At 37.7% G+C, this 25,265-nt stretch overlaps 1 protein-coding gene across 1 annotated transcript; it reads left to right on the forward strand.

The window, feature by feature from the left end:
- The first annotated feature begins 372 nt into the window (after positions 1–372).
- On the forward strand, positions 373–24,619 carry LOC306858986 (sialic acid-binding Ig-like lectin 10). The gene is made up of 11 exons (XM_079399804.1): positions 373–456; positions 1,663–1,726; positions 1,885–2,244; positions 2,383–2,703; positions 2,801–3,064; positions 18,755–19,018; positions 19,513–19,779; positions 20,386–20,673; positions 21,877–21,964; positions 22,607–22,673; positions 22,752–24,619. Exons 2-11 carry the CDS (start codon positions 1,678–1,680, stop codon positions 23,127–23,129), a joined length of 2,346 nt encoding a protein of 781 aa, XP_079255930.1. The 5' UTR covers positions 373–456; positions 1,663–1,677; the 3' UTR covers positions 23,130–24,619.
- Positions 24,620–25,265: the final 646 nt, after the last annotated feature.

Here is a 25,265-nt window from a genome sequence, read left to right on the forward strand (position 1 = left end):
GAGATTTTCATTGTTATTATATTTCTTCACATATATTTCAAGCTTTGGCAATATTGTATTTTTTTTTTTACAGTCATGCCAATAAAGCAATATTGAATTGAATAAAATGCAAATGTTTCCTCATCTCCTGTACATCTTATTGTCTTAGCATGGTGTTTTAAATGTGATTCAACACTGGATATGGAGAGTTGAGAATTATTTCTACATCAGCTTGAACACTGGATCTCACAGCACAATGAATGTTTTCCAATAAATATAAAGAATATACTGTAAGCTTCATACTGATTTGCTTTGATTTCTGTCAGGCTACTGTAACTGAGTTCTGACAAATGGGGAAGTGGGGAAAAAGAGGATCACTTTTGACCAAGTTTTCACACACAGTTCTTGCTGCATTCAGTGTAGAAGCATCAGTTTGAGCTCCGAGAGGATTTCTGTCATCTTCAACTCTCTTCTCTGGTAAGTCATTTACACACAACACAGTAAAACTTATACTTACTCCTGTAGTTCTGAGATTTAAATGCACTAATGATTTAAATGATTTCAAGGTTTGAAACATGTATGTCTTGTTTAAAAGATGAAAAAGAGGAATTAGAATTATGAATTATTTATTGCTATTCTGTGAATAATATGTGATCATGTAATCCATAAAAAAGTAACTGTCTGATTACGACTATTTTAAAATGTAATTTACTCTGATTACAAGAACTTAATTTCTGGAGTCTGATGACTTAATCCAGATTACATGTAATCAGTTACTACCCAGCTCTGTATATATATTAGTGCTGTCAAACAATCGTGATTAATCATTCAGAAAAATATTATGTTTATATATTAAATATATTTATAATGTAAATTATATGAATATAAATATAGACATGTAAATACATGTAAATATTTTCAAAATATATACTGTATGTGTATACACAGAACACACACATATGTGACCCTGGACAACAAAACCAGTCATAATCAATTTTTCAAAATTGAGATTTAAAAATCAAAGCTGAATAAATAATCTTTCCATTGATGTATGGTTTGTTAGGATCGGACAATATTTGGCTGAGATACAACTATTTGAAAATCTGGAATCTGAGGGAGCAAAAAAAAAAATCTAAATATTGAGAAAATCTCCTTTAAAGTTGTCCAAATGAAGTTCTTAGCAATGCATATTACTAATCAAAAATGAAGTTTTGATATATTTACGGTAGGAATTTTATAAAATATCTTCATGGAACATGATCTTTACTTAATATCCTAATGATTTTTGGTATAAAAGAAAAATCAATAATTTTGACCCATACAATGTATTGTTGGCTATTGCTACAAATATACCCCAGCGACTTAAGACTGGTTTTGTGCTCCAGGGTCACATATATTTAGCTAACAAAAACTTTCATTTTGTATGTGATTAATCGCAATCAATCGTTTGACAGTACTACTATATATATATATATATATATATATATATATATATATATATATATATATATAGCTTTCACAATATAGAATGGCTGTGTACATGTCAAGTAAATAAATTAATCTAAGTAAATAAATAAGTAATTATTTATACAAATATAAGAGCTATAAATTCATACACAAGTCACAAAAAGAAACTAATTTATTGTCACTTTTATATACATGTTTTGTATATTCTTCTGTAAGGTGACGTGAATGTAAATGATGGAAACATTGGTGATGTTCCTCCTCACTGGATCTCTGATACAAGGTCTCATTCTTATAGATTATTCCTCTTTTTAACAAGCTGAATTATTATTATGAAAGCACTTCCATGTTACCTTTGCTAGACTGAAGAGCAGTAAGTTCTGCAGAAGTTTGTTCTGTATATTAACTTTGTATGATTACTTCCCTCTGTTTGTTTTTTAGGTGTTTTTTGTGTCTTCAGAATCAATCTGCCACAGAGAGTAGAAGCTCTACAAGGATCCTGTGTTTTCATACCCTGCACATTTGATATTGATCAACAATATGAACATTTACTCACTGATAGTGCAAAGAGAATGTGGTTTAAAGACAGAAGAAGTACCGCTGTGTTTGTCTCCAGCACACCCAATGCTGGACTGTTAAAAGGAGAAATATTCGGCACTGCTACACAGAAAAACTGCAGCACACGCTTCGATAATGTCAGTCAGAGTCATAATGGGTCATATTACTTCAGACTTGAAGATGATATAGTGAAGTATAACTTCAAAAAACCTACACACACCCAAGTTCAAATTGCCGTCTCAGGTGAGTGTCATATTGTTCAGGCTGCTTCTATAGTATGACTTGACACAAATTAAAAAGAAATCTACTACTGAACAATATGAACATTAATTTTTGGATATAATAATCCATATGATCTTGTAATAGCTATTTGTGTTTCAGGATCTCCACCCAAACCCACACTGAGAGTCTTTAATTATCAGCAGGAGGTGATGAAGATGGTGGAGGTGATGGAGGGAAGTTCAGTGAGTCTGCGCTGCTCTACTAAGATCTTCTGTCCGTCTCGTCCACCATCTCTCACATGGAGATCGACTCTCTATGAGAACATCACAGGACGGCAGTATCAGAACCAAACTGAGCTCATCTCTGATCTGAACATCACTGTTTCTCACCGCCATCACAGAGTCAATTTCAACTGCACTGCAACACACCAGCTACAGAAACAGATCATAACACAAGAGTCCCGAATGATACGAGTTCAGTGTAAGACAGGAATTATATCAATGTGTGCTCCATGATCATCTATAATTAGTCCTGTAACTCATAACAAAATCACCTGAATGATTTTCTCCTCCATCAGATGCTCCTAAAAACACATCAGTGAGGATAAACCCAGCTGGTTTAGTTCTGGAGGGTCGTTCAGTGACTCTGAGCTGCAGCAGTGATGCAAACCCAGCAGTGAACTACACCTGGTACAGAGACACTGAAGACCTCCTGAATCCAGTTCAGACCGGACCAAACCTGACCATCAACAACATCAACCTGACACACAGCGGACGATACTACTGTAGAGCTGAGAACAAACACGGCACTCAGAACACATCAGTGCTGCTGGACGTCCAGTGTGAGTATTAAGAGTCTTGACAATTTATTCACAATCATTAGTATATTAGACATAAGGTTTTAGACTTTATATATGCAACATGAAATATACAAATTACTGTACATACTAAACAGGAATAGTTACACAGTGTGCATGTAAACTCCTTCGGTATTGTTCGAAAAGCATGTTGTTGTTTTTTCAATAAATGTTTTCCATACTTCCATTAGTGTTATTTCATAGCATTAACAACTGTAAGGTCCACGTGATTGGCCCAAGGAAGGTATCCAGTGGTGGCTGAAAGCTTCCTGCATGTTCGGTCTTTTCAGTGCACAAAGTTATTACATTTAAATTGAATTCTAATCTGACTCCATTTTATTATGACCTCGTATTTGGGTTAGAATATCAATTATTATTGATCATTCACAGGATAATTTATCTAGACATCTGATTCTTCTATTTATTCTTTAATATTATTGTACTTGTTTAATCAGGTGCTCATGTCGCTCAAAGATATCGGTTCGGCTGGTAGCATACCTTATGATCACATACTCATCAGTCTTAATTACTAGACAGAGGTAATTGACTAATACTTTAGAAATGCCACTCCTATGCTTACTCGTTCTAAAAGTAGTTTTATTTAGTCCCCATAGATCTGTACACACTTGAATAAAGCAACATTATCTCTGGTCAGAGGTCACAACCACAACTTACTTTCCCTGATAGTAGCTTTGGTATGGCCATGCCATGGTTTCCTATGTACACTAAGCTAGAGTAATATTGCAATAAACAGAGGTTAGGCTCATCCTATTTAGGTTGGACGAATAACATCCAGTTGACCTAAATGGAAATTCCCTATAAGCCCTTACAGTCTAAGTGCACTTGAACTAATACCAAGTGTTATCCGGATCTCTAAAGATACAGTTCAGAATCAGCTTTATTCGCCAAGTGTGCGCAAACACACAAGGAATTTGTTGTGGTTTAAGAAGCTCTTTGTACATATATGCATACATACAGACATATATACATACATATCTGACATGAGAACAGAAACATTTAAATAAGACTTAACAATAAATAATAATGTGTATGAATCTTGGACAGAAGATTTGTGCATTCTATATATACAGCTGTATAGAAAATATGCATATGTAACTATTTACATAGTACTTAGTTAGAGATGAAGAATGAATTACAGGCATGAATTACGGAACACAGGTAATAATTCCTGTGTTAGTTGTTTAGGCTGTATTGTATATTTTTGTTTACTCACTATAACATTATCTTATTCAAAATGATAAAACATGCTTAAAAATGTAATTCATGCACTGTTCTATGCAAACATGTATTAGTCTATGCAAAAGTGTGATATCCTACTGTACTGGATGTCTGAATACTGATAAATGGTCTTAGAGTGCCATCTATTGGTCATACTGAGTATAGATGTTTTATAGGCCGTATACACCGGTCAAGGAGTACAGTAAACTTAGGATAACCTGGGGAACTTTGGGTGATTTCCAGAATATGAGGAATATGACAGATACATGTAACCAACTGTGATGTATGTCGTCTGGGATCACTGCCAACCAATGGGAGTAGAAGAAGAACTTTTACTTTTTAAAAAAAATGACGAATACAGACGAATGCCACCATTAAAAAATAGACAAGGTGAACAAGTAATTAAATGTGGTAAATCAAACAGACATAGACAATGAGAATAACAGGAACTACCAAATATGGGCAATAAGAAACATATATATACTCTGTACCGACACTCACAGAATCAGAATCAGTCAATGGGACAGCTGCTTCTCGACTTTATTGTCTTGTTATAATAAAGTCTTTTCTTTCACATTTGAAACTCTGCTGTTTTTGAGCCTTTCTAATTGCACGACTGAGATCCAGACCATCGACGAGAGCACGATTTTCCACAACATAAAAGTGGCACCCCAGATGGGACTGGACTGAGGCACCGGTGTCCTGAAGGGCCGTTGCAGGCGAGGGACCTGGGTTAACACGCAAACAATCCGAAATTACGAGGCCTCAAGGTAAGCAAGTTTTGCTTATATATTTGGATATAAGGAGATTGTTTGCTGGTTGACTAAGGGTTGAGCCTGTGGCGGTGATTTAGGACAGGGCCTCACCAGCCAACGGACTTAAAATTATTTAAATGTAAAAATGCATATGGATTGATGAGTTTCAAGTGTTAAAGAATATGCCCATTAGTTAAAAGAGCACAGATGGTGCCAATATAAAGTAGTAGTGAAAAAGCCTAGTGAAGAAGGGCTAGAAGTGTAAAAGCATCTAGTTAAGAGGGATGCTGAATGCCGGCACACGCCTAAGTTGAGAGGCGTGGGGATCTGTGGCTACCGGCCCCGGGATAGGGGGTGACTGCTCGGACAGGTCCGTTTCTAATCGAAACAGTTAGTTTTTGTTCGTTATATGTTATATGTTATATGTAAGTGTTGGTACACTTGAGCAATATATGTTTGTCTAAAAGTAAAAGTGCACGGTTATTTGATAAAACTGCAGAGAAAAATCACGTTAAGATTTGAAAAAGATCATATTGTATTGAATGGAATATTTTAACGGATTATTGAAAATTGAAAGAACTAGAAACACCCCAAAAAATTGGTTGTGTCGTTTGTTTGGGCATTCTCCACAGTGTCGACGCTGTGATCCAAATTGTGAAACTAAATTGTTGATAAAAAGAAAAGAACTGAAAAAGGCAATCTGAGCGCCTGTCTTCCCATTGTTGCGCCAGGGAGAGAAGAAGGGACCCGCGAGGGTGGGGGCTGAGGCTTTCTGTGTGTGTGGACTGATAAAGAGTGTGTGTGTGTGTGAAGTGCTCGAGCAGTGTGTGTGTGTGTGTGCGAAAAGGAAGGAGAGGGAGAGAGAGATTCTGTTATTCTGAGTTTGCCCATACGGAGACATGAAGCGGACAGAAAAAATAAAACACATCGATTTGAATGACCCTGACACTGAACAAGAAAATCAGTTTCAGGCAGTATTGGTACAGACACAAGGTATTCGCAATCATTTTTGGTTGGAATCCAGCTTTATTGATCTCTATGGGCATGAACAGAAATTGACAGAATACAAGAAAAATATCTTTTTCAGAAAATTGATTAAGATTACAAATTTGGGAGAAAAAGTAGCTGAATGGCCAGGAATAAAGTGGGAAGATGTGGTAATGAAACATATAACGATTCGGCGATTGAAATACAATTTGTTTAGACTTTGGGATGCAGCTCTTCCTTGGATGGGAGCTGAGTCAAATGCAATTGACATCCCAGTTGAACCAGTTGTAGCACCGTATATTAAAAATAGTTGGGCACCCTGGCCAGTGCTCGAAAAAGGAGCTACAATTCTAGATAACATCCATCTCAGAGTGGAAGCTGAGACGAGAGAAGTGATTTGGACGTCCAGAGTGTTGTTTGAGTCACCAGAGATAGGAAGTGCGCAGCCTCTCTTTGTGACTGGCAGAACTCTGAGGCGCCTACTAGTGACGATTGAGCAGAAGTTACAGCCTCAGTTCATACGTCACGTGTGGGTGGAGATTCACGGAGATCAGGAAAGATCGGATTCATCTCAGTGCAAATTGCTAAAAACAATACTCCATTAAGTTAGAAAAAAGACAAGAAAAAGAAAGGATGGCAGAGGGGGAAATAAAGGGAAAAAAGAAAAGGGGAAAAAGAGGTAGAAAAATTTTAACAATGCCGGAAAGAAGCTTATTGATTGACTATATGGAACCTCTGTATCCGATGTGGTGCACAAGAAATGAATTGAATATCAATATAATTAGGATAAAAGAATTTTGTATAGAATTAATGCCATCTCTCAATTACTCAATTTGGACAGGAGGATTGACAGCAACAGGTCGCAAATTTCATGAGAGGAGACTGTGGAGTTTTGAAGCTTTCAGCTTGGGGGAACACATCATTTGGACAAAAGCTAATCTTCGGATAAAAGAAACAAAGGGCTTTGGGTTACCTTTTAAGTTATTAACCAGAAAACACATTGTGATTATTCTAAAATATTTGAGATACACTAACCAGATTTCTTAAAAAAGGTGATAAAGTCCTCAGCCCAGTACAAGTCCAGGTGTAATCAGGGGTCGGATACTTTTAGTGATCCTCGTCTGATGAGCTTGGTGAAGAATTAGCTATTAAGTTTTAAACCACTGGGATTATAGAGGTAAAATCACCTAATAAACAGAGAAATAATTAGATAAAAACTATTTGCTAAATAAATTGATAGGGAAAAATTTTATAATGTCTAGTCCAGTAGAATTATTGGCCTCTGAAAATCCAGCATGTAAAGAAAATATAGGGGGACTCTCGAAAAAATGGGCAAAAAGAACAAAGAAATTGGCCACCAAGTGGCCGGTAGAGGGAACATTTAATGTGGCTATGTGTAGAGAAATGGAAGTGCTGATTAAAAATCACAAGACCAATGACAAATCTAGAAAACGAAATGACAAGAGGGAACAAGAATTAGGGGTGTTGAATTTATTCAAGCAATATGGGATTAAATTATGGAAATTGGAAAGGGGAAACAAAACGGGTGAAGTAAAAGAAGAAAGACCACCTCCATATGCTCCTTGCTGTGACCAGGTCGTCAATCAGATGCCAATCATACAGGGAAAAATAGATATAAAAGGACCCATAGAATTTGAGGGGTATGTACATGAAACAAGCTCAGACGAAGAGAGAGAAGAGCAGAGCTGCCTAGAATCATTGTCATTAGAAAGCAGGGAGAAAGAATATGCTTGCAGGGTCGTGAAGGAGGGGCTGGAGCCACAGGAGGAAAGGCTGGAGCTGCAGGAGGAGGGGCAGTGGACATCTACACCAGCACCACAGCCGAGACGAGAGAGAGAGAGAGCAATCTACAAAGAAGAGCCAAGAATTGAAGGAAGGGGGGCTGGAGCCCACAAGAAGAAAAATAAATCAGGAGCACCTCCCACACGACATGAGCTTGAATCAATGTTAAAGGAGATGGAAGAGCGTTATAAGCGCGAAACAGCAGCAGGTGGCGGCAGTGAGAGAAGTGAGGAGAGTGAGTCAGAAAGATCATCTGAGGAAGGAGCGCCCTCTGCTGACTCAATACAGGAAGAACTGGCTGAGATGGAGGAAAGATGCAACAGGACAAGAGAGAAAATCAAGCAAGCTATTAACATGACAAGAGAAGAATATGAGCAGGTAGAGAGATCATTACAACAAGAAGCAAATGAATTATTGCATCTTCAGTCAAAGCAGCCTCATTCAAGTCTGCGTTACCCAGTTCAGCGAAAACAGTACAAACAAGTTGAAGGGATACTGACCTTACAGGACATAGAGCCACTGAAAGATCAGCATCAAGTGCAAAGGCAAAGAAATGAAGACAGATCAGCACGGACGATGAGATCTCCAACAAGAACAACAGAAGAAGCCAAGGATGGTGAATCAAGACATCAGTGCCCAATTCTCATCAAGCAAGGGCATGCTCAATATATACCGTGGGCTAGTCAAGATTTGGACTCTCTAGTGTCCCGTCTCCCAGATATTCATGAAGGAGCTGGAAAATGGATCAAAACAGTGGAAGAAGAAACAACTGGAAAGCTGTTGGCACTAGGTGACATCAAAGCATTGCTTGTAAAGTGCCTAGGAGCCTCCAAGATGAATGACATCCTAAAGCAGTCTGGCCTTCTGCATGCAGTGGACAGACCTGAAGCAGATGGAACCTCCTTTGACAAACATCGACGTGATATTTGGAGGGTGCTGAGAGCTGAGTACCCAATGCAAACTGACCCAAGCTGCCTGAAGGGAGAGCCAATGGGAGAAATAGAAAATCCTACCACCTACATACAGAAACAACTGAGACGATGGAAAGAAGAACTGGAAAGAGATCCTGAACAAGACAGAGTACTGACAGCACTCTTCAGGACTGCAATTGTGGAAGCCATGCCTGCATCAGTAAAACTGAAGCTGGAAGATGTGGTAGGTCTGAATTCAAAGTCACACAAAGAATTCAGAGATCATGTGGTTCATGCTGTGGAACAATACAGAAAGCAAGAACTGAAGATGAGAAATCAAGAAAAAGAACTACAAAGAAAGCTGACCCAAATGCAACTTGAAGAGCTCCTGAACAAAAAGAAAAGGATCCTTGCAGTGCAAAAGGAAGACTCCTCAGCTGTTATGGCACCTGTCAACACTTCAGTGCCAGTTAATCCACCAGCACCAATGAATGTGGCTTCACCAGCAAATCAGATTGCAACAGCACAGGCGCCACCTGCTGGACCAGGGAATGCACCACAAGGGCAACCGCCAGTGGTAATATATCTCAAGCCAGAGCAAGTAAACAACAGGAATTGGAACAGACCACAACAAGGAGGGCGTGGTAGAGGCAGATTCAACAACAATCAACAGAGACCAGGAATATGCTGGGGATGCAATCAGCCTGGACATCTTAAAAGAGACTGTCCCTCCAATCCTTGGATGCAAGACCAACTGATGACAACAGGGGTTGGTTATGAACAACAACCAATGCAGACCCGAGTTCAAGGACCTGTCAACCCGTGGCGTGGTCCTAATCAAGGTTACTAGGGCTGCCCAGAGAATCCTGAGGGGAGGAACCAACTTCCAATGATATCTTCGGATGCCGATCAAGAACCAATGTTGCGAGTTAATATTGAAGGAAAACCAATAACTCTTATGCTTGATACAGGGGCATCATACTCGTGCTTGAATCCAAGATATGCCTCGCACCTCCCCATGTCTGGAAAATATATAAAGACAGTAGGATTCTCGGGAGTGACTCAGCTACTTCCTATGACGACCCCTGTAAGCATAAGTTTAGAAGACACAGAAATAAGATTACCAATTTTAGTTTCAGAACATACACCTGTCAACCTGTTAGGTAGGGATGCTATATGTAAATTGAAAATGCAAATATGGTGTACTCCAGATGGAATTTATATAAATGATAGAGCAGTGAGACAAATGAATCTGACAGAATTACAACAAACACAAGAGCCATGTGCTAACATGTATTGGTTAGGAGATTTGTATGAAGACGTAGAAAAAACACTTAGCAAATGGGGAAGATACATAAGAGAACAACTTTGTGAACCAAGTCTACCAAAAACTGAATTTCATTGTACTATGAAGTATGATGAAAGTAAAGACCCAGAATTTGAAAAAAGGTGGCTAAAAGACACAAAAGAACTAACTATCCCCATGATGTCACAATATATAGTGATAGGACCAAAAGGTGCAGCTCTGCAGGTAGATAGAGAAGAATTCATTGATGAGTGGTTTGATGTGCCTAACTCAGTTCCCCATGTTACTCTGTATGTAAATAAAGACTGTGTTTCCAAAGACTTAGGCCCCATGATGAAAAAAGCAGAAAAAAGTAAGTGGGAAGTTACAGAAAATCCTCTAATATTTCAATCAACAGATGACCAGTATCTTAAGATTTTATGTGCAACTCCAATGATGGGAGTTCCTAGAATGATTGTAAATACAAAAAGCAAACCAAAAGTTGAGGAACATCAAACAAAACAGACTGAATTAATAAGAGAAATGGAGAGGCAAGTGCCATCAGAATTATGGTCACAACATGATACTGATGTAGGGCTAGTAAAGTCAGCTAACCCGGTTAGAATAATACTTAGACCTGGAGCTACAGTACCTAGGAAAAAACAATACCCCTTGAAACCAGAAGCTGTAGAAGGAATAAAAAAGACAATTGAGGGGTTAATGACAGCAGGAGTGCTAATTGAAATCAATAGTCCTAGCAACACTCCAATATTGCCAGTAGCTAAAGCAGATAAATCCAAATGGCGTCTGGTGCATGACCTGAGAGCAGTAAATGAGATTGTGGAGGACTGGCCTGCGGAGGTTCCAAATCCGCATACGCTGCTAACCAATGTTCCATCTACTGCTAACTATTACACTGTGATTGATCTGTGTTCTGCCTTTTTCAGTGTTCCCCTGTCAGAGGAAAGCAGACCATTGTTTGCGTTCACCTATCAAGGTAAAAAATTAAGTTATACTCGAATGCCCCAGGGTTTCAAGCACTCGCCCCACATTTTTAATCAGGTATTAAAAACCGATCTAGAGGACCTCAGGTTAGATAGTACCCTAATACAGTATGTAGATGATTTGCTTCTTGCTTCTGCAACCCTGGAACAGTGTCATCAGGACTCAATTAAAGTGCTTACTAAATTAGCAGAGGGGGGGCATAAGGTTTCCAAAGACAAGCTCCAATATTGCCTGCCACAGGTTGAGTACTTAGGACGAACAATATCACATGGGATGAAAGCAATATCACCCAGTCAATTAGAGGGCATTAGCAAAGTACCCCAACCTCAAACAGTAGGGCAGATGATGACTTTTCTAGGAATGACAGGTTTTAGTTCAGATTGGATTGAAGACTATGCCATTAAAACAGCCCCGTTAAGAGCCTTAATGAAACAAGTGGGTCATCAAAATCTTAGGGCACCACTGACATGGACAACAGATGCATTAATAGCATTTGAATCATTAAAAAGAGAATTGCAGTCTGCACCTGCATTAGCAACACCAGCATATGACCAAGTATTTCATTTGTATGTTGCAAATAGAAAAGATGGCTATGCATCTGCAGTACTTATGCAAGAGACTTGTAGTGGAAGGAAAAAACAACCAATTGCCTACTACAGCACGAAATTAGACAGTGTGGCTGAAGGATACCCGCCATGCTATCAACAAGGACTAGCAGCAGTGTACTTTGCATATGAAAAAGCCTCTACAATAACTATGGGTTATCCAGTCATAATATATGCACATCATAAGATAGTGGAGTTGTGGGAACAGGGTAAATTCGTTCTTACCCCTTCTAGGTGTCTGGCATATTCAACATTATTGACCTTTCCAGATATAACGATAAAGAGATGCACAACAGTCAATCCAGCCAATCACATACCTTTGCAAGATGAGGGAATACCTCACGAATGTGTAGCTGACTCCTTAGCATTCACCAGATTAAGACCAGATTTAGAATCAACACCCATCTCTGAGGCACAGGTTGATTACTTTGTAGATGGATCATGCTTCAGAGACCATTTGGGTAATCACGCAGGATTTGCAATTGTTAGATGTGACAGTGATGACTTTATTCCAGTGGTGGTGCAGCATTGTGAACAACCATGCTCAGCACAACTGGCAGAGTTGAAAGCTCTTACTGAAGCCTGTAAATTAGCTAAAGGCATATCAGCAAATATTTATACTGATTCTGCGTATGCTCATGGTGTATGTCACCTTTTTGGAGCAGTTTGGAAGCAAAGGGGATTTAAGAAAAGTGATGGTACACCAGTACAACATGGTGATCAGATAATTGATCTAATAACAGCTATGATGCATCCAAAGAGATTGGCCATCGTTAAATGCCAAGCACACAAGAAGGGTAATGACTTTGTGATTAGGGGCAATAATGAAGCAGATAAATATGCTAGACAAGCATCTGGCTGCACTACAGCAATAATGGCTCCGTCCATTCTAATTCAACCTCAGCCTCAATTAGCAGATGTAGCACGGATGCAGCAACAAGCTACCCCATATGAACTCAGTGTATGGCAACAGAGAGGAGCGACAAGAGACGCAAATGGGCTTTGGCGGTCACATGAAGGACAAATGATAGCTCCCACACCATTGCTTACAATCCTGATCTCTGACGCGCATGGTTTCGACCATTGCGCGAGGGGGGAAGTGATTAGAAAGGTAAAACGCCAAGGATTTTGGTCACCTTATTTACAAGCAATGGTGGATGAGTATCTGTCTGAGTGTGACGTCTGTGCCCAAAATAATGTAAGAAAGGGAACAACCGCACCCGTAGGTCACATTCCTGTCCCAGAAGGGCCATTCAAACATTTGGTAATGGACTATGCAGATATGATAAGAACTGTCAGAGGTAAAAGATATTTACTGGTTATAATTGACAGATTTAGTAGATGGGTGGAAGCTGTTCCATCAGCAGACCAAGGGGCTCAAACAGTGATTAAATTTTTGACCAGAGAAGTAATTCCCAGATTTGGAATACCATCCCAAATTAGTTCAGACAATGGATCAGCATTCATTCAAAGAACAGTAAAGGCAGTAATACAACAGTTAAGGGTAAAGCAACGTCTAGGTTGCGTCTATAGACCTCAATCTCAAGGGATAGTGGAACGAATTAATGGGACTCTCAAGGCGAAATTGAACAAAATTTGCGCCGATACAAAATTAAATTGGGTAGATGCACTGCCCCTGGCGTTGATGAGTTATCGTATGCAAACAAATAGGATAACAAACTTGACCCCACATGAAATGCTGACAGGTAGACCAATGCCAGTCCCATATTTGAGAGGTCCATATGAAGGACCGCCCCTTGAACAGTTGCAAATGGAGTTAAAAGCATATATGAAACAGCTGACGAAAATTCATGAAGCCATCCATACACAAGAACAGAATAGAGGTCCAAGAGAGGAAGAGGAAACACCTAGTGTTATACAACCTGGAGATCAGGTATATTTGAGGGTCTTTAGAAGGAAATGGAATGAGCCAAGAAGGGAAGGGCCATACACTGTAGAAAGAGCCACCCCAACAGCAGTACAGGTGCAAGGTAGCACAACTTGGTACCATTTAAATCATTGTACCAGAGTACCCAGATTGAGACCCAGAAGACGAGAAGAACAGATAGTAGAGCTCCCTTCAAGGGAGCACAGTCCAGAGAGAGGTGGGGAAGAAAATGAGCAAGTAGGGCCCCCTCCAAGAGAGCAGAGTCCTGAAAGTAACGGGGAGGGGGAAGAAAGTAATGCTGATGAACCTCATTTCAGGGAAACAGAGCGCGCAGAAGCCGCAGCACTGACTGAAGATGGGGTGCAGCCTCCGGAAGTGGAACATGAAAGTCAGGGTGAAACTGATCGTGATCTTGGTGATGATATATCTGCTGCAGAGATTGCCCAAGACGCGGGGCAATCCACAAGACCATTCGAACCACAGCCATCAACTAGTGTTCAACCCAGATATCAACCTGATGAATTCCTCACGCTTGATCCAAACACCATTGCTGAATTATTCTCTTAAAATGACTGATCAGAAACCAGGTATTTATGCAAACAGACATGTTAGAAAGGGGTCAGTAAGTAGGGCTAACGATAATGAAAACAATGCTAAAACATCAGATTTAAAGAAAGAAGGACTGCTAGGTGCAGCCCATGACAATGAGTGGTTCAAATGGGCAGAATACACTGCAAAAGTAGCAGGAATGGATAGTTGTGTGTTTTGTTCTCCATCCCCTCTCGAAAAATTAACAGTAGTGCCCAGTCCCTATGATTTCATCCAATGTGGTAAACATTATGCTCAATATTGTAAAGACACTAAAGCTAAAGGGATACGTTTTCTAAATGCCACATATTGTCCAGCAGAATGCTTACTTATGCTAGGAAACAAGGGCTACTATAGAGATTTTGGCAAAATAAGAATAGGAAAAGAGTGTAATCAGATGAATATTAGAGTTGCTCGAAATAAAAGAGAGATCCCATCAGCCTATGATATTGACTACACATTAGATTATGAATGCTTCAACAGAACCAACGGAAAACAAGATGTGGGTGAATTTGGGGGCAACTGTGCGGTAATTTGGCATATGGATGTATTCATGTTTCGAAATCCACATGTAGCTAAGTTTCATAGTATAATGTATGCTACCGCAACTATAAAAACAAATATGACAATTGTGAGATTAATAGACAAATGTGCAGAAGCTACAATTCACTTTCCTTTTATTTATTATCTAATGGATCAAACAGAAGCAGTGGCAGATTATTATTGGATGTGTGGAGGAAAAAGATTGCGAACCACACTCCCAAAAGATTGGAAAGGTATTTGTACCAGAGTAAGATTGATGCAAGGAATAACAATAATTGAGGGAAACATAGATAGTGTAAAAAACCCCAAATCACAAGTAAGCAGAGCAAAGAGAGCGTATGCTCCAGACCCGAAGGTGTACTTAGATGCAATTGGCCAACCTAGAGGAATACCAGATAAATTTAAAGCAAGAAATGAGGTAAAGTCTGGCTTTGAGTCTCTACTTGTATGGATAGCCACCAACAAAAACACTGAATGGATTAATTACATTTACTATAATCAGCAGAGGTTCATTAATTACACCAATGATGCCTTAAGTGCTCTTGGAGAACAATTAGATGCAACAAGCAAAATGACATGGCAAAATAGACAAGCTTTGAATTGGCTGTTGGCGGAGAAAGGAGGAGTTTGTGTAATGTTTGGTTCTGACTGTTGTACCTATATCCCAAATAATACAGCGCCAGATGGATCGTTCACCCAAGCGATGGATAAACTGAAAAATCTGAGGGAAGAAGTGACCTTGAATGCTGGAACAGATCTGCAGATTGGAGACTGGTTAAATTCAATTTTTGGGTCTTGGAAAGGGTGGTTGATTAAGGTGGGCATTGTAATAGCTATTGCTATTGTTGTGTTTTTTGCACTGTTTTGTTGTGTTATACCTTTCATCAGATCCATGCTAGCCAGTGCTGCAGCCAAACAGATGCTAAGCATATCAGTAAGACCAACCGGAGTTGACATTGGATATGCTCACAGATACACTGTGGGCCCTGGACTGGACGAACTAGACGACTTTGACCTGGAAGAGACTATTCTGTGAAACCTTTCCTGAAAGAACGACGGAGTGGTAGGGAAGGGGTGCCTTTTAATTTTTTATACTTCTTTATTTTCACTTTTGTAGATATATTAGAGGTGTGGGATAGTGTAGGGAGAGAGATAGGGGTACTATGTATTTTCCTTTGGCATATGCCCCTTCCTGAAGTCATTTACTCCTTATATCATTTATATTGAAATTAATTTACTAATCTTAAATGTATAATGTGAATACTGAAAGAAAAAGGGAACGATAAGGGTCTGAAGCAGGTCATTGTCCATGTTATGAGGCATTGCAACCAGAAAAAGGGACTGACAAAGAAGGATTAATTGGTATCTGAAAGGTGATTGAGGGTCTGACCCAAGTCAGGAGTGCAATAACAGTGTTTATTCATTTAGCCCAGCCTTCAGAGATCAATATGTATTTTTTCTATACTTATTTTTATGCTATTACACTAACATTCCATTAGTTACTATAACAATGATTGCTGTATACACTGGAACATGCTGTCAGAAAGGAAGAAGGAAGGATCGACGAGCACCTCAGTGCTTAGCAACACGAGTAGATTCAACTGGGGTTTAAAAACCCACCATCTACTCCAACACCAGATAGGGCTAGAGGAAGCTCCTCTGGCAACGAAGGATAACATCACCAGATAGCGCTCTAGGCTACCGGAAATGCCTAGAGTTCCTCTGGCTGCGTGGGACAAACCAGTGTTTTAAATCTATTTTCTAGATGTGTTGATTAATCACTCATATATTCTACATAACCATGACAACCATGGGCAAGGCTTGAACATTTTGTGCACATGCTTACACACACATTAATGATTGAATTATTAATCCCGAAAAGTATGGTTGGATAGGAAGACAGATTCTTTTACTCTTCTCTAGTCAAAGGTGAGGAGAGATGTTTGGGTCTGGCTTCCTCTGGAGTGCGGTATCATGAAGAAACAATCTGACAAGAGGTTATGAGAGGCCGCACGCTGGCTGAAAGAGGGTATAAACTGAGGGGTGGACTCATGGAACTGCACTCTAGGTAATGAACATGATTGTGAGACTTAGTAAAGTCTCAAAGAGAGGAATATATTGTATATTTTTGTTTACTCACTATAACATTATCTTATTCAAAATGATAAAACATGCTTAAAAATGTAATTCATGCACTGTTCTATGCAAACATGTATTAGTCTATGCAAAAGTGTGATATCCTACTGTACTGGATGTCTGAATACTGATAAATGGTCTTAGAGTGCCATCTATTGGTCATACTGAGTATAGATGTTTTATAGGCCGTATACACCGGTCAAGGAGTACAGTAAACTTAGGATAACCTGGGGAACTTTGGGTGATTTCCAGAATATGAGGAATATGACAGATACATGTAACCAACTGTGATGTATGTCGTCTGGGATCACTGCCAACCAATGGGAGTAGAAGAAGAACTTTTACTTTTTAAAAAAAATGACGAATACAGACGAATGCCACCATTAAAAAATAGACAAGGTGAACAAGTAATTAAATGTGGTAAATCAAACAGACATAGACAATGAGAATAACAGGAACTACCAAATATGGGCAATAAGAAACATATATATACTCTGTACCGACACTCACAGAATCAGAATCAGTCAATGGGACAGCTGCTTCTCGACTTTATTGTCTTGTTATAATAAAGTCTTTTCTTTCACATTTGAAACTCTGCTGTTTTTGAGCCTTTCTAATTGCACGACTGAGATCCAGACCATCGACGAGAGCACGATTTTCCACAACAGCTGGAGATGGTATGGGGAAAAAAAATGTTTTTATGCTTAGATGCTCTAGTGCACTAGCGTCTGCCTGAGGGGAGAAGCGCAAACAGGTCGTGTCCAGGGTGAGAAGGGTCTGTGATGATGTTATCTGCCCGTTTCTTCACTCTGGAGTAGTAAGTCCTGAAGGCTGGGCAGGTGGACACCAATGATCCTTTCTGCTGACCTAACAGTCCGCTGCAGTCTTCTTATATATGATTTGCTGGCTGTTCTGCATCTCTGAGCAACATGACTGTGTTTCGTGTCTGAATGAATCAACCAATCAATCGTTTAAATGATTCGGTTCAGTCGCAATGATTCACTTCTTAGCAGTGACTGACTTGATGCCACCTACTGGTGGTTTTAATTTCACATTTACAATATTTTTAACAAAATTTTAACAAATATCAGTTTTCATCGTTTTATGAATCAAAACATTATTTATTCATTTGTAACTGCAGATTAAAGCATTCTATGTCCTTCAGAGCTGCATTAAATAGTGGATAAATATATCTATTCCACTTCAGATGCAGTTTCTGTGTTTCCTCTGCATTGCAAAGATGAATTTTGTTGATACTGATTTCATTTGTTTGGTAACAGCCCAAATGTCTTATTATGCTAATTTTCTGATTAAATTGAACTCTAATTTAAAAAAAAATAATATTAAATTTAAGTTTGAAAATTAATATATATAAAATAATTGTATTTGTAATTAATACTCCCTTTTTATTTTAAAATATAACAGTATTATCACACTTTATAATTTTTTTCATTATTTCATTTAAAAAGAAAAATCCAACTAAATAAACTAAATGTGTTTTGTATAGCTACAATAAATAATTATATTTATAACTCAATTAAAATTTCTTTTTTTTTTTCTCCGGGCAAGTAACTTTTATACTCGGACAAGTAAATGACAAATTTACTTGTCCGAAGGACAACCACATTAGAATGCTTAATGTCAAGCCCTGAATCAGACAACTGTATTAATAAAAGTATAGACAGAGGTAACTGTCTAGAGCTACAATTTTAATTTTGACCCTAGTAGGAATGAGGATCAGGCTTGTGAGACAGAGTTCAGATGTTGATTCTCGTTCTTTCAAAGAGTTCTTTGTCTTTTCAGACTGTGGTCCTCCTTTCGGTCCAGACAAATGGCATCAGCCTTACAACAACATTACAATTATTTAAAAAAATGTGTAAAATAATAATTCTATAAATTGTGACAGCCTAAATTTTTTTTCTTGCATCAGATGCTCCTAAAAACACATCAGTGAGGATAAACCCAGCTGGTTTAGTTCTGGAGGGTCGTTCAGTGACTCTGAGCTGCAGCAGTGATGCAAACCCAGCAGTGAACTACACCTGGTACAGAGACACTGAAGACCTCCTGAATCCAGTTCAGACCGGACCAAACCTGACCATCAACAACATCAACCTGACACACAGCGGACGATACTACTGTAGAGCTGAGAACAAACACGGCACTCAGAACACATCAGTGCTGCTGGACGTCCAGTGTGAGTATTAAGAGTCTTAACTAATTGCTAATGAATTTTCCCATACTTCTATTAGTGTTATTTTATAGTTGACATCTTTACCATTTATTAAAAAAAAAAAAAAAAATCCAGTGCGAGTATTTGTTATTCTTCTGGACATCCAGAACGTCTCAATTCAGACTGTTTGGTCTAGATAAATGAAAGACAGTCTCTGTCCGACTTACACTGTCAATAACATATACTACAAATGATCATATTTCTCACTGTGTTTGTGCTGTTTTAGCACAGTAGACAAACTTCTACACAGCTAGTGTGAACTGAACAGGTAATCAGTAAAATACGAACATGTGGTGTTTTGTTAGTGTTGTGGCCTACTGTAGATGTTTGCACACATGCATTAACATGTTGCCTGCACCTGAAACTTGTAAAATAGAGAGGTTAAACCTGAAGCCTTTCAAATCTTGAACTGTAAACCACATTCTACATCACACATCCATTTTTTTTTTTTCCCTCAGATGCCCCAAAAAACACATCGTTGTCAGCGTTTCCCTCCAGCTCAGTGATGGAGGGCAAACCAGTGACTCTGAACTGCAGGACTGATGCAAACCCAGCAGAGCTCAACTACACCTGGTACAGTGAGACTGGATCTCAATTTGAGCTCCTCCAGACTGGATATAATCACACCTACATCGTGACAAACCCTACATACGGTACACGGTATGGCTGTAATGCTCAAAACCAGCATGGCCAATGCAACGCTACAATTCAACTTGATGTTCAGTGTGAGTACAAAGACCAACCTCAAATTACTGCACTGCCATCAATCTGATTCCTGCTAACATAAATACTGTGAATATAGTACAATAACTGCAGAAAACTCATAACAGTGCTCTAGAGATTGCATTGAATTTAAACGCAAAGTGCATTGTTTATGGTGAAAATAAATCGACATTAAAAAGTTGCAATTTTACCACAAGAGCATGCAAGAAACGCATACTTACTTTAGCAGTCAAAATGACAAAAACATGACAATTACTCAAACTTTAAATAAAATATATAAAAATAAAAACTACGATAGTATCTCATTGGTACAAAATTAACATTAATTCAATATTACATTTAAAATGAATAATACATAACTAATATAAAATTAATATATTGTATTGCAACTTCATCCTTTCAAATGTATATAAACAAATATATTTAAATACATGAAATGTCCTGTTAGATTTATTAGTTTTCCCGATATATAGTAACTTGGTGTTAACAAATTAACGTGTTTTTACTGTGGCCATTTTAGCATTTTACCATTAAAATAACAAACGTGTTTTACACTGTAGAGACCATCAAGATCATCTTTATCATAACATTCATATTCTCTATTTCAGTTGCACCCAAAATCTCCAGCTCTTGTAGCCGAAACGGTGTAGTCACATGTGTCTGTGAGGCTCATGGGAATCCCTGCCCTACACTAGAGTGGGGTCTGTCTGGACATGTGCTCGCTAACTCTACAGAAACGCCCATCAGTGAGGAGACGTTAGGAAGCACAGGAGTGAAGAGCGTCCTGACCACCCGTCAGTCCCTCACAGACACGGACGTCCTGCAGTGTTTCAGCAAAAACATTTACGGCAGCGCAAGTCAACAGTTTCAGACCTTCCCACCAACACAAGACACAAGTGAGAAACACAAAACAACAGCTTTATCTGATTGACAAAGATCACAAAGGATGTCTTTACCCTTGTGAAAAAGAAATACGCTTTTCTTATTTCAATGTGTTGACTAATGCACATATTTGACTATAAGATGAACTGTAGTGTGTTATTCAATACAGGGCTATTATAGTTAACTAAAATGGAAACAAATGTTATTAAAAATAAACAAAAAATAAAAAATGCTTTTTATTTAAGCTAGTTGCCAAAGCATCATTTTTAATTTTAATTATAGTTTAACTTGATGTTCTAAAATTAATAAAACTTAAATAAAAAATAAAGAATTTTAAAGTTAATATATTTTTCATTGTACTAAATTGCAACTTCATTATTACAAATATATTTAAATACATGACATACAAGTTTCAATAGAAAAGTACTGACATTCATTTGTACACTCTAACCATATTTCAAAGACTACATATAATTTCATAATTACTTGTATTAAAATGTTCTTAAGTGGGTCAAAAAGCACTCTAAATTTAATTTTACATTTAATATAAATTTTAACTATAAAATATATTCATTCACTTAAGTATATTCTTTCCATAATTATTTTTGCTTTTTTTTTTTTAAGTATGCTGAAGTGTACTTGCTTTTCACAAGGGAATTGTTTCCTCTAGACAGTAATGAGATCAAATGTAGACCTAATACAAAGTTTTCTTCAGAGAAATGTGCTCATAAGAAACCAAATTCTGAGATCATGCCCAAGTGTTTAATGACAGTTGACTTGTCATTTTCTTAATGTATTTGACAAAAATTGTCCTCCCCGTTCCGTGTTTTTGTTTTGTTTTATTTTTTTACATATGTGTAAATGTTTCTTATGGCTCTTATGTCAGAGATAGTGCGGGTGTTCTTCAGTTGGTGTTTGGTTACTGGTACAGTATATGTCATTCTTTTTGTTTCTTAACGTTTGGAAGCAATAAAGTATCTAAACCAAAGAAACCAAATTCTGTAATAAAACATCTGTGATTTCAATATGAACTCAAATATTTCTCACAAATCCGGGATCAGATAATCTGAGCTGGTCCTTTTACAGCTCCATACTACAGGAAGGTTGCATTTGGGTCTGTTTTTAGAGAAACATCTGAGATAGTTAAATGACAGTGAGGTCTCCTAAACTATGAAAGACTGACCTCTGTGCAATTAAACGCTGGTTTAAATTTTCAGGTTTCCATCTTCTGTCGGTGCTGCTCGGAGCTGCTGTTGGTGTCTCAGTGATGATGATCGTGTGCATCTTGACGCTCTGCTGTGAACGGTGTGTACAAATGCCCTTTTAGGAATAAGAAAACACCAAGAAAATATGATTTTACACCGAATTATATTCTGGACAATATTCAAAAGGAATACAATTCATATTTGCAACTGCAAATTACAAATTTTGCATGCATACATATGTGAGATTTGCAGTTGCCTTTCGATTATGTCAATGTTAAACAGATCTTTTTTTTTTCAGCTATTGTGATAAATGTTTTCAGAAATATTAAACTTAAAGCAGGGTTATTATTATTTTAAAAACCTTTAAGAAAATGAAATAAAAATAATTTTAAATAAGATATCAAATAAAATAAACAAACAAAATAAAAATGAAATGATAAAAAGTTCTAAAGTAACAAATTAAAATCAAACAAAATTAATAAAAAAAATTATAGGCATTTTACAAAAAAAGAGATAAAAATGACAAAAGTAAGTGTTTAATGGTTTTCTTGTTTTTAAATGTCTATAAAGTGTTCATCAATTTTTATTTCTATTTTAGTACAGCAAGTTAAAATGAAAGTAATTCAAATGTAACTTTTTACTTTTTTTTTTTTAATGGCTTTAGTTTTAGCAAACTACACGTGATTCTGACTGAGATATTGTATTAGCATATTTTCTTATGATCTAAAAACATGTTTTTCAGGAGGAGGAAAGAAAAGCCTTCAGAAACCAGACAAGACGACACATCTGGACTCATTCTGACTCAAACAGTGAGTATTCATTCTCAAAGACATTACAGACAGTCGTTCAGCAGATCTTCACTCATTTTGCTGTTTCTTCTTCATCAGGCCGTTGCTCTGGATAATGACGGTCAGTTTGTTTACACCAATAACGGCATGCTATCATCCACCGCACCGAGTGCACCAGAATCTCTTCATTATTCCTCCATCGACTTCACAAACACTGAACCGCCGTCAGGAGAGATCAGGGGCATCACCTCGCTGACCAGTGAATACGCTACGGTCCGACATCGTCCTGTAGGAGCCACAGACACAGAGAACAACACCTCAACCTCTGAGACAGAGCCCAAAAAACAACACGTGACAGCAGAGATCACGGACACGTCATCACCGGCATCAGAAGACGTGATTTATGAAAACACCAGCCATCGCTACAGACAGAAGGAACCGCTGGTCAGTGCAGATGATGCTGGAAAGCAAGACTGAAAAAAAAAAAAAAACTTCAAATCTTTGTGCACCACAGGGATTTTTAGAGCGATTTAAAGGATCATTCATCCAAAAATGACAATCATATAGTACTTTCTTTCTTCTGTGGAACATAAAAGAAGATATTTTAAATGTTTTTTTTTTTTTTTAATCAGGGTTTTAACAGGGTAATTTGCAACAATTTGCTATTAATTTATTAAGCCTCAGGACATCCAAGATGTAGGTTTCTTCAGTAGAACTTTAAAGAAGATGATCCTTGGTGATTCACAGAATGCAAATGAGCAGCTACAGACAATTTTGACAGTCAAAAAAGCAGATAGAGGCAAAGCAAAATTAAGACTTGTGGCTCCTGGTGATATACTGAGGTCTTTTGAAGGGAAATGATTGGTCTGTGCGAGAAACCAGTCCTGCATATTTTATTTTTATTATGCATTTAATTATATACAATTGTATTAGGGGAATTGAATGGAACCCAATATAATTAGGATTTTCTGTGTATGTGCACTTACGATGGGTTAAATGCAGAGCACTAATTCTGAGTATGGGTTAGCATAATTGGCCACGTCATGTCACTTTACTAATACACCAGTGGCTATCATTTCTTATTCAAAATGTTTATTCTTATTACTATATTTACTTTTATTTTTGATTACATTTTGTACAATTATTTTAAGACACCAGTACACCAGCCTTATTAAAATGTTTCTGAAAAAGGAATAGCCTATAATCTCTAATATTATTACTACTAATAATAATGGTTTAAGTCCATATAACTAATAAACTGATACAGAAATGAAGCAGGCATAATGAACTCTGTCTAATGTGTCTGGAAGAAAAAAATCTTATTTAAACGTGTGATTAAATGACTTATGGATTGCATCGCTTCCAATTCCACACCCACACATATTATGTCCACCAATATCAATACGTGTGGGTTCCATTCAATTCCATAGACGTAATGGTTTTTATACTGTACAAACTGTATTTTCTATCGCCCTACACCAACCCTACAACCTAAACCTACCCCTTACAGAAAACTTTGTGCATTTATGCAATTATAACTCCTATTTTATCTGAGCTGAACTGATTACTCATCAAATATAAAATTGATTGGAAAATTCAGTTATTTGTTTATAAAGCCCTCAATAATTTGACCCCTCAGTACCTGACAGACCTTCTTGGTCTGTACACCCCGTCTAGAACATTGAGATCCAGTGAACTCAGTGAACAGTCACTGGATCCATCGTGCCGAGATCAGGTCCGAAACTCTGGAACAGGCTACCTCTTCATATTAGATCAGCCCCCTCTATTTCTATGCTCTAAAGACATATATTCTCTCTCGCTTTCAATACCCCTTGATCATTGGTTCAATTGTTTTGTTATTGTTGTTTTAAATTTTATTTTTGAGACTTTATTCTATACTGTACAGCACTTTGGTCAACTTCGGTTGTTTTAAATGTGCTTTACAAATAAATATTGTATTATATTGTACTGTATCGTATTTTAGATTTTCAAAAAAACACCATTTCGTATGTTTTTAAAAAGGTGTCATCAGATGCCCATTTCCACAAGTTGATAAATTTTAATTTATAAGTTTCAATTTCTCAATAGTAGTGTAAAAAAACACCTTTTTTTTACCATGTCAAAATCAGCTCTGTTTTAAGCAAGCTGTTTTTTTTTTAGTCCATGTTGCTTTAAATGCTAATGAGCTCTGCTGACCCCGCCCCTCTCTTCCATGGGGTGACGAGCAGACTGTAAACTTCAGCCACAAAACTGGCTAACTGGCACATTATTAGGAAAGGCGATTTGCAAAGATTCATAAAAAAACCCTTATACTCACTTCTTCTGTAGCTGAGGCTGGATCACGAGTAAACACATTTAGGCAGATCAGGATTGGCGCATTCCCTTCAGAAATGAAAATAACGTTAATCCTCTGCGTCTTCAGCGGCTCAGGTGTCGGGAGTAAATGACGACTGCTATGTTCATTATTACATCCAACAACAAAACACCTCAATTGCTTAATCTGAGACATTCTTGTCTTGTCTTTTGTTATTTTCTGTAGATTTTATCATGCCGATGTAAGTTCAAGTGTTTGTTTTTTAAATAAGTTTGGTTTTAGTTAGTTAAGTGATGCTA

The sequence above is a fragment of the Barbus barbus genome, assembly GCF_936440315.1.
Source record: "Barbus barbus genome assembly, chromosome: 39".
Taxonomy (NCBI): domain Eukaryota; kingdom Metazoa; phylum Chordata; class Actinopteri; order Cypriniformes; family Cyprinidae; genus Barbus; species Barbus barbus.

Excerpts from the sequence above, each read along its gene's own strand:
- LOC306858986 (XM_079399804.1), top strand. The coding sequence starts at position 1,678 with ATGATGGAAACATTGGTGATGTTCCTCCTCACTGGATCTCTGATACAA. Across the intron at positions 20,674-21,876 it reads CCCACCAACACAAGACACAA|GTTTCCATCTTCTGTCGGTG; the intron begins GTGAGAAACACA and ends TTAAATTTTCAG. Across the intron at positions 21,965-22,606 it reads TTGACGCTCTGCTGTGAACG|GAGGAGGAAAGAAAAGCCTT; the intron begins GTGTGTACAAAT and ends CATGTTTTTCAG.